Source organism: Haemaphysalis longicornis, unplaced genomic scaffold, assembly GCF_048455015.1.
Source record: "Haemaphysalis longicornis isolate Haplotype H1 unplaced genomic scaffold, Haemaphysalis longicornis Haplotype H1 scaffold_2, whole genome shotgun sequence".
NCBI lineage: Eukaryota > Metazoa > Arthropoda > Arachnida > Ixodida > Ixodidae > Haemaphysalis > Haemaphysalis longicornis.
In genome coordinates this window covers 10,744,861-10,762,323 of record NW_027526295.1, presented here as the reverse complement: position 1 = coordinate 10,762,323, position 17,463 = coordinate 10,744,861, and the positions used below count along the sequence as shown (strand labels likewise).

Below are 17,463 nucleotides of genomic sequence, written 5' to 3'. Positions count from 1 at the left end.
TTGCGCCTCCTGAGCAAAACCCTTCCCTCTCGCACGGTCAGAATCGTCTGTACCCCTGCCCACTCCGATCTCCCGGGCAAGGAGGAGGAGGAACAACTTTAATTGCACAGCATGTCAGCGCAAAACGCGCTGGATGAGAGTGGATCCCTCTTCACAGGATTCCATATGCTGTCTTCGCCACCTGGCCCCTGGTAACCAGCCGTAGCTGATCGTCCAAGGCGGGGCTGGACAGCAAGATCTCCCATCGCTCGCTAGGGGTAAGGGTGGGGTTCTTAGTGGAGGAGTTGCTGATGAGGGGTGGGTGTTTTGGGCTGACGTCGCACTCTCCTATCATGTGGCGAAGAGTACCGAGCTGCTTGCATAACGGGCAAGTCTTGTCGTACTGATTTGGGAACATGCTGTTCAGTAAGCGAGGGTGAGGGAAAGATCCTGACTGAATCTGTCGATACAGTACTTGCTGCTCCCGCGTGAGTTCTGGGTGCGGGGCAGGAAGTTTCTGCCTATCCTGTCGATAGTGCCGCACTATCTCTCTGTAGGTCACTATAGCTTCACCTCTGGCCTCCTCCTCAGCCGTTGCCCGGTACGTTAACGCGCGGGCCTGTCGGTGGGCAAACTCATTGCCCTCCACCAAGGAGTGGGCTGGAACCCATACTAATTCAACATGGCTCTCTGGAGGTGTTTTGTCCCTCAGGATGCGAAGTACCCGCCGGGACACCCAGCCTGACTGGAAGTTCCTGTACGCCTGCTGGGAGTCGGTGACAACCTTGGAAATTCCCGGAAGGGTCAGGGCTAGGGCAATTGCCAACTCTTCCGTTTCTTCCACATCTCTGACTTGAAACGATGCGCTTGTAAGCAGCTCGCCCCTAGTTGTCACCACCGCCACTGCTCTAGTCGTCCCCTTGTTTTTCGAGGCGTCCGTGAAGACGACACCGTTTTCGCTCTCCAGTAGCCTGTTGAGGGCACGAGCCCTAGCCTCACGCCTGCCGCCATGGTGAGCCGGATTCATGTTCTTTGGGAGAGGCTTGGTCTTGATTGCGTCTAGCCATTTGTCCGCAAGCTGTTCTCGATCGGTCAGCTCTGCCACGCTCCAGCCGATTCTACCCAGGATACGGCGGCCCGCCTTAGTGTGACTCAGCCTCTGTTTTTGGCTGGATAGGTGGCCCTCAACCAGCTCGTCCACTGTATTGTGTAGAGCCATCTGGAGGAGCTTGTCCGTCGACGCACTTATGGGAACTCCGATGGCTTGTTTCACCGCCTTGCGTATTACTGTGTCCACCTGGCTCTTTTCTCCTTTGTTCATCAGGAGGTAAGGTGTGGCGTACACCACAAAGGCTTGTACCAGCCTCAGGGTGTCGTTCTCCTTCAGTCGTCTCCACCTTGTTGCCACCCGCCGAAGCATGTGCAGGATCTGTCCTGAGGAGTGCATAAGCTTGCGCACAGACGTAGTGGCCTTGTTGTCTGCCTGGATGGTGAGCCCCAGAATCTTAACACTGGGCCCTGGAACGATGTCTTCTCCCTCTATGACCACCTTCACGTCTTCCTTCTGTGTCTTGGGCGCCCGAGGGCGGACAACCACCAGTTCAGATTTTTGAGGCGAACATCGCAGTCCACACTCCTTCGCGTATTTACTAACCACATCTGCGCCTGCTTGCAGCGTATCTTGAATCCACCCTGAGGAGCCCGCCTTCGTCGTCCAGAGCGAAATGTCGTAGGCGTAGAGCGCGTGCCCCAAACCATCGACTACCCCGAGCGCCTTGGGCAGGCCTAATAGTGCCATATTAAAGAGAAGAGGCGACAGGACGGATCCCTGTGGGGTCCCCTTACTTCCCAACACTATGGGTGCAGATACCTTTTCCCCCACCTTGATTCGAGCGCTGCGGCCTGTCAGGAAATCCCGCACATAGTTGTATGCCCGCTCTCCGCAGCCTGTGTCCTGAAGGTTGGCTAGGATGCTAGCGTGGGAGACGTTGTCAAACGCTCCTTTGAGGTCCAACGCCAAGATTGCTCTAGGCGATTGCTTGGTGGCTTGTTTCATGACCTCTTCCTTCAGTTGCAGCAGTACGTCCTGCGTGCTTAGGTGCCTCCGAAATCCGAACATAGAGTCCGGCATCTGATCAGTACTGTCCAGATGTTTTTGCAGCCTATTCAACACTATTCTTTCCATAACCTTGCCCACGCAGGACGTAAGGGAGATCGGCCGTAAGTTATCTATGTGTGGTGACTTCCCAGCCTTGGGGATGAACCGGACTTCCGCCTCCTTCCAGCTGCCTGGCAAAACGCCGCTTTCCCAGGCACTGTTCATGTGTCCAAGGAGCTCTTGTCTGGATTTGTCGCTCAGGTTGTTGAGGAGTCTGTAAGTAATAGTGTCCGGCCCTGGGGAACTGCGTCTATTACTTTCAGAAATGGCCGTTCGTAATTCTGAGTCGATGAAAGGCCTGTCCAAGACTTCATTAGAGGTGCCTCTGTACGGCCCAGGTTGCTCCACACTCTTCTCCGTATTCAGGTACCTGTCTTTGAGGTCTTCCATTAGTTTCTTCGCACCTCCTGCGTAGTTGCTTAATGTGCGCGCCAGGCTTCGGTTGGTAGCGCTTTTGCTGCACCTCCTGCGTAGTTGCTTAATGTGCGCGCCAGGCTTCGGTTGGTAGCGCTTTTGCTGGCCAGTGGGTCTATGAGATGGCGGAGCAATTGCCAAGTCTTACGGGTAGACAGTGTCCCGCGCAGATCGTCACAGAGGCTGAGCCAACTCTCTTTACACAGCTCGGCGGCATACTCAGCTGTTTTCCTGCTAATTTCATTAATCTTCTTCCGCAATTTCCTATTATGTCGCTGCCGCTTCCAACGCTTCGTGAGGCTGCGTCTGGCTTCCCACAGGTGCGCCAGTCGTGCGTCGATGCATGGATTCTGGTGCGTCGTGGCAATCTTCTGCGTGTGCTTGTCCACCAGCGCCAAATGACACAGCCCATGCATTGGCCCGCGCTCTCATCAACCGGGCCCCAGAGGAGGAGCACAGTCCAAGGCCGATTGAGACCTTCCAGGAAATAACCGAATATTATAGATTAGGTAGAAGGACCTTTCCCTCCTGTCCAACGCAGTTTGTCTAAAATGCAGAAAAACACATTCAGACGAATTCGAACAAACACGTTCCCAAATTCAGTACGATTAAATCATCTATTCCCCACACAATACTCCCCGGAGTGTGCTTTTTGCGGCAATTCAGGCACCCTCTACCACATCGTCTGGGAGTGCGACCAAAACCCCCACCTTCCCCCCATTCCCAACCCTTCCCGTGATCGGTGGGAGAGCATGTTGTCCAGCTTGATCTTGGTTGACCGAGCGGACAGAGCCAGGACAGCCCATGGACTTCCGGACTTGGAAGCCACCCGACAATTTATTTTTGCTCATTAAAGTTTCTTCTCTCTCTCTCTCTCTCTCTCTCTCTCTCTCTCTCTCTCTCTCTCTCTCTCTCTCTCCGTGTAGAAGACCGTTCAAAACTGGCTACGAATTTCAGCGTGGCTACGTGCGCTAAGCACACTCTTCGCGTATGTTCAAAACACAGGGCCTGCGGCAGCTTCCCTAACTGATGGCCTCACTGCGTCCAACAGGAATGAACACAATGTCGTTACGGAGGCGGACTGACAACGGCTTCATTTTGGCCGGGGAAGATGGTGAAACTTTATGCACCATCATCATCGCCGCACCGATGAGATCATCATCGTCGGTGTCGAGCTGCTTCGTCTTCCTGATATCGCCATTTTTTAATTGGAACCACCACCGTATCACTGGGGCGTCGCGGCCATTGGCCTCTCCTATTATTATACACCGGGCAGTCAAGACTGCAGCCATCGATACTGCCGAAGAAGCAGCCATAGTTCACATAACAGTGTTAACAAGGACACAGTCATCACAACATCGACGGACTCTCAGGAAGTTTGCAGAGATTATCAACAAGGTCGCATCTACAAAACGGCAGTTCCCCTCCTTCAAGCCAGCGTGGGCGCGGTTCGTGTGCGCAACGAATGTCCAGTGCCTGTCGAAGACGAATTCCAGTAGCTTCAATTCCGTGACGCGTGACCTGCCGCCTAGTTTGATTGTCGGCTCCCGCTGCGCTCCGCTTCTTCACTGGAAATCAGGAGGCTTGCACATTTCGACACTCACTCAAGGGTCTCATTGGCCAGATGGTTGATCGTCCGCCACCTCTTGCCCTCGACTACAACGACCGAGTCGTCAGTGAATGCTTGAATGTGTACATCCGGCGACATGGAGGTGGTGGATGCGGTACTATCTGGATCACAATCTTCCAAACTAGGGGCCGCGCTGCGAGCCTTGAGGGCTGCCTCGTGTGGTCTGCACCCGCACACAACCAGTATGACTGTTATAGTGGACCGTGCGATCTACCCTCTGGGGCAAAAATGATTGGGGCAGGCTGTAAAAGTTCAAAGGGCACCCGTTTGTACGCAAAAGGTGCAACAAGTACGGGTGCCTCCGGTATCAAATGCCCACTAAGAATCCAAAGATATGAGGAGGACCAACGACACTACGTCGCGGCAGGCCTTAAGGCGCCAGCGTGAGGAGCGCAGCGCTGAGGAGTTGCTCTCCAATGCTTGAAGCACGGCGTACTGGTTTACGTGCAGCAGACCCGACGTGTGAGAGGCGTCCATCGACCATGCGCCATAGAAGCTTGACGCGCAGCGATGAAGCACAGATGGTCCTGTGAGATGACAAGTCATGCGGTGATCGTTTCGGCTTTATCGCAAAAGGCCTCGGCCAAGACTGAGGCAAGCAGTGAAAAGGTAAGAAGAAATGAAGAAAAAGCTGGTCCCACCCTAGACGGCCAACATGTTACCAGCTGCACCGGTGCGTGCGAGCTGCCGTTCGAAGTTTATACCAAGTTAAACGACGATCTGGAGTAGTTCGGGCATGCGTAATTTGTCCGGTGAGTGCAATCAAAGCTCGATGAGCGGCAGTTTCATGTTCGTGGTAGTAAGGAGACAGCATCACCGCCGACTTCGAGGTGTATGAGGCAGTTGGCTGGTGAGGGGAAGGGAGAGGGGGCAACACGGAAGAAGTGAATTTTTGAAAAGCAGTTTTGAACGGCATGCGAAATAAGTGCTTCCAGGAGGCCGGGATGAACGTTCTCCCACCGAGTTTCCCCAGTGCACCGCCTGCACTGATCTATCAACGAAGTAGCGAATCGGGACACGTTTGATACCACCGCAAAAATCTTACGGACGAACTCTCCCGCGTAAAATTACCCGACCACCTTGCAATATTGCCCTGGTGTGGCTCAGGAACTTTCCAACCTGTTGTGCAGTCACGCGTCCGTAGTCATAAAGGAATTAAGGAAACTCATAAAGGAAAGGTACAGCCGCCGAGTCCTCCTACTGCGCTCGTCCCTCTCCGCAGCTTTGACAGAGTTTCGGGACGACAACAATTGAGGCATCTCCTGCCGAAGGAGTTTCGAGGTATCCATAAATCGGCAACTGTGCAAGCGGTGCTGTAGTATGGAAGGCCACGGCAGGCAAAGGTATCCTAACACATATCTCCAGCCACTAAAAAGCCGGCAGTCCGGAAGTTTGCACTAGCAGTAGCTCACCCACTTTACTGAAGACTTTCATATTCTTGAGGCGATGGTCGGAAAAAACTGGGAACGGGTGAAATTTCCAAAAGAAGTTGTATCGGCCCAGAGCACAAAATGTCTTACTTTCCTCGCCCGCGTGGGCAGATTCCCAACGCTGCAGCTTCAACTCGTGAAGGGGGCCCGAGCAGCCAGCAAGAACCAGGGTATCCCCGGTCGCGGATTTGACAACCCTGTCTCCTAGACACACCCCACGTTCGCCCCTTTTTCGCGTCGTACCAGAAGACTCGAACAACCATTAAACGTGTCGACAGGCTGAAATAACCTAATATATAGCAAACTATCCTTATTTTCAACACGAATCCCTATAATTCACGAAGGAGCACATGTTGCAGCTAAAAGAAAGGCTCGAACCCAGGCCACTGGCGTAAAAACCCCCGACTCTACCCCTAAGCCAAAGGGACCCAACAGAAAAACAGCAAAGCTGTTGCTTAAAGGGATACTCAAGTGATTTGTAAATATTGTGGAATTACTAGCCAAATTGTAGTCCGGAGTCCATAGGCCATGTTTTGACCACTCTGAGTGCGCTTACGCGAATTTATTTAGTAGAAAAATCAAATAGAAAATGCTGTCCTCCTCGCTGCATCCTCGCCCATTTTCTGTGGTGTTTTCGTGTGGCGTCAAGAGGAGATGTCTTGGCTTGACTGCGCTACTGCACGGCTCACCGACCTTCCGACAGAGTCCGTCGACCCAGCGTTTAGTCCGCCGGCCGCCGACGAGTCGTCGCAATTCGTTCGCTCAGTTGAAACTAAGCCACGACACGTTTGTGGATGGAAGAATGTGCCTTTCTTTACTTTGTTAGTTTGTACACTGTATCAAGCTCCAGGTCCAGATCGCTCCACGCAAGCGCTGCACAAGCGCACCTGCGACGCTTCGCTGGCTGGTACCCTAGTAGAAAATCTGAGGCCACTCGAAAGCAGGAGAAGAGTCAGCGAAGTAAATATAGGTTGCAAGTTGAGCTAGTTGGAAAGACATTCTTGGATAAAACCAGCGCGAACTCAAAGACGAAGGAAGTGCAACCAGCGGCTATCCTTGTGTTGCACTTCCTTCGTCTTTGTCTGAGTTCGCGATGGTTTTATCCAGAAATATAGGTTCTAAGGAAATAAAATCAACTGAAACCTTTACCGTACAGCGTAAAACTAGGGTGCAGTAAGCACTTTTTGCGCTGCGTGAACAAGCACAGCGGTGAGCAGCACGACCACACATCTGCGAACGCTTTTCCGTCTAAGAAATGGAATTGCTATACGTGAGATATTGTGGAAATTTTGGGGACGCTTACTGCAGGAGCGATATACAAAAAATAGTAACCTAAGCTGCTTCAAATGCTAAAACTAAAGTGTAAACTGGTTATGCATTATATACCTTATATTTCCAACGCTGGCTGCGCTGGCCCGTTGCCGAGTGGTCCTCAGCGGTAGGTATGTTATTTTGCAAGTCACAAGTTCGAGTCTCCGAGGGTACATTCTTTTTTTTTTGTAGGTTGACTTTTTTGTTTTCGGCCGAAGTTTTCTACCGTGAGTTCCCCATTTTTTGGCCGTAACGTTCACTGCTCCACGAAATAGTTCACAGAACGCGCGCAGGCTGGCACTGGCGCGCTAGCGAGTTCTCGTTGGCGTGCTGTTGCCATAAGCACCGACTGCTTGCGGGCAGTGGGCACAGGCCAGAACCAGCAGACTCTTGGCCTGGTGCGAACACGCTTTTTACGATACAGGCATGAGTGAGGCAAGCTTCATGTATGGGTAAAAGCGCATGGCATTTGAGCGTCTGCGGGGACGCGGAGGGCGTTCATCCACTGCGTAAGCCTCGGCTAGTGATTGCTACGATTCTAAGCCGTCCTGGGAGGCTTATGGTAAGTCATTTTACAGCCTACAAAATGGCAGAAGCGCGGTACGACGATTACTGAGATATCGAGAATGCCCATCCAGCGATGCCGTCGGATGTCAAGCATGTTGTTTTACAGAACCGAAACCTCAACTTGTTTGAATGCTAATCGTGGACACCGTCCAATCACGGTTCATTGATTGATTTGATTGATTGTCGGGTTTAACGTGCCGACGCAACGCAGGCGATGAGGCGCGCCGTAGTGGAGGGCTCCGGATTAATTTTGACCACCTGGGGATCTTTATCGTGCGCCGAAATCTCGTACACACGGGCGTTTTTGCTTTTCGCCTCCATCAGAAAAGCGACCGCCGCGGCCGGGAATCGAACCCGCGACCTCGTGCTCAGCAGCGCAACGCCTTAGCCACTGAGCCACCGCGGTGGGTCCAATCACGGTTCATCTCCTCCCGTCGTCACCATAGGGTTTCATACTAATATATACTAGAGGGAAATCTGGCGCTGCATTCGTGGGCCGCCTTGGGCGGCGCCATTGTAACTAGCGACGTTCCTCGCCTCCTTGGCTTGGTTAGCCACATGGCTTCTTTTTCGTCTTGAAGCCAAAATCAATAAAAAGGGGTAACATTGTTTTTTTTTGTTCATCTTGCATGAAGCTTGTAAATTATCCCGGACAAATACATATTTATGGAGCTTTATTTTATATTAATAAAACAAAGTGGATTAATCTTTTGCAGTAATATTGTTCTATTTTAGCAGCCAGAGGCAACTTTTCAGCCTGTTCGTGAGCCATGCCAAGGACAAGTGGAATGTGCCTGCCCGGTACATGACGGAACACTCGCTGAAGCGCGGCTCCCCTAGACTGTGGCGCCAGATTTCCCTCTAGTGTATATTAGTATGAAACTCTATGGTCGTCACAGCCTATTGATGCGGCCGCCGCAGACCGCGCATGGTAGTCTTTCTTCTTTCGCGCTTCATAAAATTAATACCCACTTATCAACCGGATAAACCAAGAAAACTGTGTTAATTTCAGCCAGTCTACTCAGTGCAAGTAAAAACGGGAGCTTGGCAAATTCACTTCAGTGTCCCTTCAATAGAATAAAAGTGTTCCAAGTGAACCAGTGGGGGTAAGCGCTAGTGGGGCTGTTCGTCAAGGTAGCAATTTTCTCAATCACGCATCCCGGACTAGGGACTCCTGCACCAGGCTTTATTCACTCACTCACTCACTCACTCACTCACTCACTCACTCACTCACTCACTCACTCACTCACTCACTCACTCACTCACTCACTCACTCACTCACTCACTCACTCACTCACTCACTCACTCACTCACTGTCTAAATTGCACGAAAGCAGCGCTAGTAGAGCAACAGGAAACGAGCGACACACCAGCGCAGAAGTTCTCTACAAATTAATCATTCCACATTGTTTCCTCCCCCATTTCGCTTTATTTCTTAGGGACGATCGAAATCGCTTCACGAGCCGACAAAACCGAGTGCGACCCACGGGCTAGCATAGATGATGACAATTTCGTTGATAGATAAATGATTCAACTTTTTGACACTGGCCAATTCCATTTCAGCTGCCAGCTGAAAACCGTGAGTAGCTTAGCTGCTCACAAAACGCCGTTTTATCACAGCACACCATGAGATACACGCTGATCGGGCCCTTTTTCTGTTAAAACAAAATCGCAAGACAAGTTTGCTCTTAGCGAAATTTGAACGAATTCGCCTTCTTCAATTCTGGTCGCCCTTCAATTGGGACAATTAATTGCGTAACAATCGCCCAGCATAAGCGGTCTGAGCATGTTTGCAGTGCAAATATCCTACCCGGCTGATTGCTGGATGCACAGAGTTCCTCAGGTTGGAGCACTTAAAGGCCAACTGCCTCGAATTTCACATAGGCCAAATTTACTTTGAACGTACAGTATACGTACCACCAAACCAAAGACCTTATGCAAAAACTGGCGCCCTCTCGCGGGAACCGCGTGCGCTTCCGCCATATTGGGGGATTCCCGGATCTCCGGATACCGCAGTATGCATGATAGTCCGGGGTTAGCAACGCACACGTCGGCATTTATCGTTGTCCAAGATGCTTAAGCACTGCCGTGTACAAAGATGATACGATCACGACCACGGAAAAAGCGTACACATCTTTTTTTTTATTTCTCAACGGAAGCGTTCTTCGAGCCCTGCGTGAAGTCGCTTGCGAGTGTCGACTTCTTAGCGCAGTAATATATCTAGATCGCATGAATAGTCACGAAACAAATAATATGTGCAGGACTAAAAATGTGACAAAGTCGGCTATTTTCGAGCCCTGTATTTGCCGCCGAGCACTCCTGCCTGCTGGTAGTTAAGACGCACTGTATCGGTCAGCTCGTACTTTATCGAGATGAGTTTTGAGTCTGCCGTTCGTGCTTTGCGCACCCGTGTTTTCTTTTTATTCTGGACGTTCGCTGGGCTTTTATGGAAGTACTCTGCATTCTTTCATTTGCCAAACGTTACAGGAAATAAGGGATCCGCGAGAGGTGAAACCTTCACGTAGCGCCATGAGTAGCGCAAGTAGCGTACGTAGTAAACCGTGTATCGGTCATTTACCGCTCGTCGCCTGCTGTTCGACCGTAGCCTATTTTCCCAAGATCAAATTCTTCGAGCCTAATTTTCTAAGCGGTAGTGTGCACCCAGTTTTGTTGTCCAGGGCGCGAGCAGAAGACGCTCAGCTGTCGCCGCAAGGCACCCGCTCACGACCGCTCGGAATTTTCTCGCTCTCTAAGGTTTTCGCAGTTTTTTTTTTTTTTGCTAAACCTTTGCGTGTGCTGGGGATGCCCGGCGGTCACCGCGAGGCACGCGCTCACCAGTGCTCGGCAATGTATTGGTAGATTAATTATTCATTGGCAATTTATTGGTAATATATGGGCAATGTTTAACGCGTTACACGCCACACAGGTTACGTGCTACACATTACGGCCAGCTACAACAGCTCCGCTGTTAAAAATGCAAGGTATGCAGTTTATTTCATTTTATTTTTTTTTGTAGGTGTCCTCTGCGTCCCAGAGGACCCTTAGCGTATAGCTATATCGTGGAGTGCCCCCCTCCCCATTTCAACCTCGGGGCAGCCCGCAACGGCTCGAAGCGTTTCAGGAATGACCTCCTGAGAAACGCGCAGGATGCGAACCAACACGGATGTACTTTCCATTTTCGCGTTCTCACATCAAAAAAAAAAAAAAGGAGAACAAACGCGACAGCCTCCAAAAGCTTCCCTGCCGGTGCCTGCCAGACTGTTTTTTCGATGTATAATGCGTATTTACGAAGTCGCTCGCAAATGTGGGCAACAGAGAAAGGTCCACAGATAACTCGTCGCTCATTTTGCTGCGTCTAAATCTGAATATAAAAGGATCGCCAAGCCCAGGAAACCCCTCACACACTCCGTACCAAGCAATCCCACGACCGCCATCCCCCAACATGGCGTCGCGGGCTCGTTTCGTGTTTCTCTCGGTAGATGGCGGCACTTTTGCATAAGGGGAGCTACGAACAGATCCGTTCCGAACAGAGCTACGAACATCGGTACCCCACAAGGATCTATCATATCCCCCCTCTTATTCAACGTCACCATGATTAAAATCGCCAAACAACTACAGGGACTCCAAAATGTCGGACACGGGATCTACGCAGACGACATTACACTCTGGGCAAACCGAGGCTCCCTACAAGAAAAGGCGCAAAATCTTCAAAATGCAGTGAATTGGATATCTAAGCTTGCTTTGGAGAACGGCCTAAAATGCGCTCCAGAAAAGTCGGAATTCCTACGAATCCACTGCACCACAGAAATGTCCAAAAACACCCCAGTTCAACTATATATAGGAACAGCGCCCATACCAGAGAGGAGGCAAATAAGAATACTCGGGATGCACCTGCAAGGAAATGCTCGAGCGGACACCACCATAACGCAACTGCGCGCTAAATCTTCCCAACTGGCACGCATAATCAAGCGGCTAACAAACAACCGGAATGGAATGAGGGAATAAGACACCGTCCGAATAGTACAAGCAATGATTATCCCTCGTATCGGCTACAGTCTACCATTTCAAAATCTCACGAAGTCGGACGAAGAGCACATCAACGCCATAATACGCACAGCGTTCAAAGCTGCCCTCAACATACCCCAGTTCACCTCCAATGAGAAGCTCACTCACCTTGGGCTCACGAACACCATGGAAGAGATAAAACACGCCACCCTTCAAGCACAACGAATACGACTAGAAAAGTCCCGCACGGGGAGGGCGATCCTATGGCAAGTAGGCGATCCACCCGATCGCAGACGCCAAGAGCAGGAAACAGACCTAAACCCTGCACAACGATCCCACATCAAAGCGCTGCCCCTTCCAAAAAACATGCATCCTAATATCCACGTAGAAAGAAGAAAGGCCAGGGTCAATTTCCTGAACAAAAAATTTGAACATCACGATAATACGGTGTACGTCGATGCAGCGAAGTATGACGAAGAAACGGCGGCATTAGTGGTGACCACCCGTGAAGGGGACATCATAGACTGCATCACCATGCGAAACACCACCACAAAGCACGCGGAGACCGGAGCACTCCTTCTCGCGATTCGCTGGGGAGAACGAAATGGCCGCGGCCTCAACATCATCACCGATTCGCCAGCGGCTGTGCGAATGCTAGCGGCAGGAAGAATACCACTTGCACTTAGAAAGGTACTTCCGGAATCCCTCGAGAAAGTTCACAACATTACGTGGACCCCCGGACACGAGGGACTGCCGGGTAACGAGGCGGCGAACAGGCGAGCGTGCGATTTCACTCACCATTCCCCTGTGACTGACGCCTTACGATACCCAAGCACCACAACGTACGGGGAATACCTACAGAATACCAGAAAAGAGCGGGCTACATATCCAATCCCGCATCGCGAACAGCAAGTGAAGCCCAGATGCTACGTAGGATTCAAACAAACACCTTCATACATAAATCTCGCTGGGCGAAGATTTTCCAACAACGGCACCCTGACTACACGGAAGACTGCAGGCTATGCGGAGAGACTGCTACCCTCTTCCATGCCACGTAGGCCTGCCCACACCTCTGGGCAGGGGCCTAACACCAAAAGAACCCGCCACTGACTTCCCGTAAATCATGGGAGGCCGCCCTCGCCAGCCCCGACTTACAGATCCAAAAGGACCTAATCAGCCGGGCGAAGACGGGAGCAGAAGCCACTGGAGCCCTGGACAAAGGGTTCCACCTATGATTCTTTCATCTTTTTCTCCCCTTCCCCTTTCCTCCATCTTTCCTTCAATAAAGTTTATTCAGTCAGTCAGTCTATTGCGACATGACTGGTAAGCTCGTGAAATGCGTGGTTAATGAATTAGAAGCGTTTAATTAGCTCCGTCGCGCTCGACGCTGCACCTGCCGGCAGATCGCCTAAACAATTATTTTCTTGTCCAATATTTCCATCGATTATGGGCATTCTCCTCCTCTTCTAGTCCCGTCTCTCGGCGTTACCACGATGCGGAAGTGACACTGCGGCTGGCCCTGCACCTTTTCCTACGGCCAGACAGGATCTCCGCTGGGCGCATTTCACCCCGGATTGCGGCGAGGGCGAAGCGTTGCCCGCAGGTTTGCCCCGCCCGTCCAGCCGGCCCAGCTCGCCCGGCGGCAGGGCCGGCTGGAACAACACTTCATCCTGGCCATAATGGACGCGCTCTGCTCAATTTCGCTTTCGAAATCTCATATTTTCGATGGTCGTTTGCGCCGCGGATACGCGTAATTCAGGTGTCATAATTTGCACATTACAGTATTTTTAAGCATACTTTACGAAAATAACGTTTTTAAGAGGTTAAACTTTTGAGTGCACTTGGCCTTTAACCAGAAGAGCGACGATGCGTATGGTGCGGACGCAATGGACTGCAGTGTGGGTTATTGTTTGAGACCTCTGGCGGTGGCCAATTCGCCGCCCGGGTTCGCCAGGCTGTGAAGGGCAGTGGGCGCGATGCACACCGGCATGGACACTGGCTGGCCCTGCAGGCTGGTGTTCAGGCGGCACTTCATCACGCTCCTCGGCACCCTCGGCACGAGGCGCCACCTGCGGGGCGGTACGTGCACAGTTGTCGCCGTTTCAGGTGTAGCGGGAGAAAATGCGGCTGAAGCGGCAAGACCTTGCTTGAATTCTGCAGTCATTAGCTTTATTGACGGGATTCATTTGCCCGATCAGAGCTGGCACAAAAAGTCACAAAACTAACAGCAAGCTAGTTTTTTTCTGTTTTTATATTCGTAGCGATTATTAACCATTCACAGCGCAGACACACGGCGGATGAAGGAAGGGCGGCGCACCACGAGCGCCGTTCTTCCTTCGTCCGTCGTGTGCATGGAGGAAAGAAGAGGTTAGGAGAGGCCCTGACGTCACATTTGTGAAGCCGAGTCGCGCCATGACTTGAGCCCACTGAGCCGAGCACTCTATCCTATCATCCTTTGCTGTCTCCGGTTCGATTGGACTAACATGTCGTCGCCCTGCCCTCCTGCTTCGAAGCGAAAACAGCTTTGATTTGTTGATTTCGCCTTCAATTTGCCCATTCTAACCCTCACCCAAAGTTTCAATCGCAAAACGGCATTCGTTTTTGAGATAGAAGGACGATTTTTCAGCTCTTAAGCCTGGCAAAGTAGCGTTTGTCGTCGTCATAGCAACAGGCTGGCGGGATGGCGAACGCAGACGACGGGAGCATTGTTTGGGGTCGTACAGCACTGCGGCCTTTGCGCGCTACGTCTCAGCAGCGATAAATTTCACTTCACTTCACAACGAAGAAACGCAAAGTGAGCAAAGAACGAACTGTGGCTCTCGCCAACGCTGAGCGAAGGGGATTTTCCCGACAGGTCGCCGGCGGCGGCAGGGGCTTGCTCCGCCGATCTCGACGCGACGTAAGCGCCGCTGCGGCCGGGGTACGAGTTAAGGCCGCCTCCGACGGCGGAGTTTTCAAACTGGCCTAATCTAAAAACGTTTGTCGTAGCGACTTCGCTGGTTTGCAAGCGTAGCGAGCCAGCCACATACCAAGCGCCTTAAAAATTTGTCCGTTCTATTCGCCAAAATTCGGCCGCCGCAGTTGTAAACAAGTAAGCAACATTGTCCATGGGCTCAAGAAAATTGACGTCACTTCCTCCACACTTTTCGCAATGCATTGGGATGCTAGGGACCTCTCCTGAGTATTCTTTCCTCCATGGTCGTGTGTCTGCGCTGTGAATTGTTGACATGAACCAAGAAGCCTTAGTGACGAATAGTCCTTAGTGATGAATAATTTATCTCATAAAGGCTCTAACCCAATACGCATTTATCTAGCGATCCCCACAATACTAACCAAGGTATCGGGACAGGACTGGGCAATCAACATTTCGTGGTGAAGAAAACTTGATGTGCGAAACGCAACGAAACAAAAGTGACGGTAACGAATTTGAACTGCGGAGTTTAGTCTAAAACACATCATCAAACATAAAAAAAATGGGATCACAAACTGTACTGACTGCGTATACAAGTACACAAGCAGTAGCGGCAAAAATCCGTGGCTAACAAGGCTGACGTGTTGGTCAGTTGAACAGGCCAGGTGCGATCAGATCTCCACCCTCCTCACATGTGGAGCTCCACCCACTTCACATGTACGCCTCCCCCCCCCACCCCCTTCAGACCGTGGCAACGTGAACGATACCTGTCGGCGATTGACATTGCCCCGCTCCAGTCTGCCTCGAGTCAGCCGAGTGGAGGGAGACTGGAGAGGAGCAATTTCTTACGCCAGGTCTGTCCCTCGGCGCAAAATCTTGTATGGGCATGGCGCAGCAGCACCACCGCTTTCGCGAGAGGCTCATGTGATAACATGGCGATCAGAGGAGCGCAAGGATGCCTGGGACACTGCCGGCGTCACTTGTCGCAGCGGGTTTTCGGCGTGTCTGGGAAGGCGTGTGCGGGCCAACTGGCGTGGGCGGTCAGCAGGAGTAGCAGACGAACAAGGCAATACTGTGTCCAACGCAAGGTTAGTTCCCGTGATTATAATAGGTATTGTCAGGCATTGAAGAACGAAGCAAGGTGGTTGTGGAAATTAATGTCCATTGAAACGAACTTATGCTCCGCAAAAAAAAAAAAAACAAGAAAACAAAGCGGCATACAGGAAATATGGCATGCGCATTCGAGCGCCGGTAAATTGAATATGGCGGTGTTTTCTCGGCATTCATTTATCTTGGAACACTCTTAGAGAACCATCGAATTAAATCAATAACATGGTCTAGGTTAGTGAAGGCAAGGGGACGCCCTCTCCCTCTCTCCCTATACTATACGTGACTTGTAAGGCGCGGCCTTACAAGTCACGACACAAGAAGTCAACGGCCGCATCACTGGAAGCACAGGATAACTTAACCGGGCGCCGCTATGCGCTGGTAACAAAACAAACACTACGAATCCCAAAGCATATGCTGTGGAAATGTTTTGCGTTGTCATGACGGCACGGATTGTGCGTCCAGAATTAGGGTGCCTCGATGCCAGCACCACCGTACAGGATGGAGACACTCTTTGAACAGTCCCGTGCCGCCACTCCTTCCCAGGGTCCCGTTGACCCTGGAAAGGAGGGGCCCGTTAAAACGTAGTTGGCCGCGATTCTTACTGTCCGAGGCCGCTTCTGGTACGCTGTTCTCGCGTGAGCTATACTTTCAACGTGCACTACATGCCCAACGAGCAGTTCCTTATGGGCTGTAGCAACTACAGCAAGGACGACCGGCATTGCATTCCGCTGTGCAGCGGCTCGACAAACAGCTGAGCTGTTTTCGTTTCTCACCAGGCCCAGAAGCGCCAAATGAATAGGAGGATTGACACCTCGCAAGCAAAGGGCATTGCTGAAAAAACTCCCAAGCATTTCCCCGAGGGTGAACATGGTTAAGTGCGAATGCACGGGGTGATGCTATGAGGGGGAGTAAAGTTAAAATGCGTTGGCATTCGCCCGTGAGCGCGCGCGAGCCGACCCACGGAGGTCTGGCAGTTTATCGCTGCATATATAGGGGGGTACGCCGCGCCGAGCGCGCCGAGCCAGGTGGCTGAGAGAGGAGGCGAGCGCTAGGGGAGAGGGACAGCGGCGCACGGCAGCTGCAGCCGAGCGAGGGGGAGAGGAGAGAGTGTGACGTCACGGTGGAGAGAGAGGCGCGCGGCAGCTGCTGGGGAGAGGAGGCGCGCTGTGACGTCATAAAATGACGTCACGGCGCGAGGAGCGGTGCGGGGAGCGGCGCGCACCCGCGCAGCCACGGCGAGGAGGCGGAGCGAGCGCGGTCACGTGGTGAAGTGACGTCACCGCGCCGTTGCTACCGACGCTCCTCTCCGCTCCACGCCGTTGCTAGGGAGAGGAGGACTGCGGACGCCGCCGCCGCCGCCGGCGGTGAAAGGTTTGGGGTCGCTTATAAAGTGCATTCGCACTTAAAAAATTATCGCGTGTGGTCTTGCTGCAGTGTCTTGCTCCGGTGGGTAGCGAGCGACCCAAAAGGGCGACGCCAAGGTATGTACCAATCTCCAGTCAATTCGCCTCGCAAAGGGAGAGGCACGAAGCGGTTTTCATGGATACGTCAACGTGAGATCGTGTGCAGTGCTCTCGAATATTAAATATACCTGGCTTTCCACAAGATTCTGTGATCATCAAAAGACAACAAAATACGGCTCGGACCAAAAAACCCCTTCCGATATTTAAATGAAAACGAAAGCTGCGCTGCTGTTTTGTTTCCTTTACTTTTGTGTAATATCAACGTAAATATAGCGTGAAATAGCGAAGAAAAGCCGTCAAAGAAAAACTATTGGTAAAAAAAGAATTGGTCGCCGTCAAAACTAACAGAAAAATAACAGGAGAATTGTAATATTTCTTAATGGAATACAAAGCAAATAACAGAGTGAATATGCCATAGTCAATCTAATTATAGGAATAATGCATAAAAAAGAAAAAGAAAATTGTGCGAAAAAATAAAACAAAATG

General features: G+C 51.5%; 1 protein-coding gene across 1 annotated transcript in view; it reads right to left on the bottom strand.

Moving 5' to 3' along the window:
• Positions 1–17,463, bottom strand: part of LOC144166984 (2-Hydroxyacid oxidase 1-like) — a 93,051-nt gene that overhangs the window by 8,953 nt on the left and 66,635 nt on the right. The window contains exon 3 of the mRNA XM_077696407.1: positions 13,411–13,562. Within this exon, the coding sequence (XP_077552533.1) occupies positions 13,411–13,562 (152 nt within the window). The remainder of the gene's footprint in view (positions 1–13,410; positions 13,563–17,463) is intronic.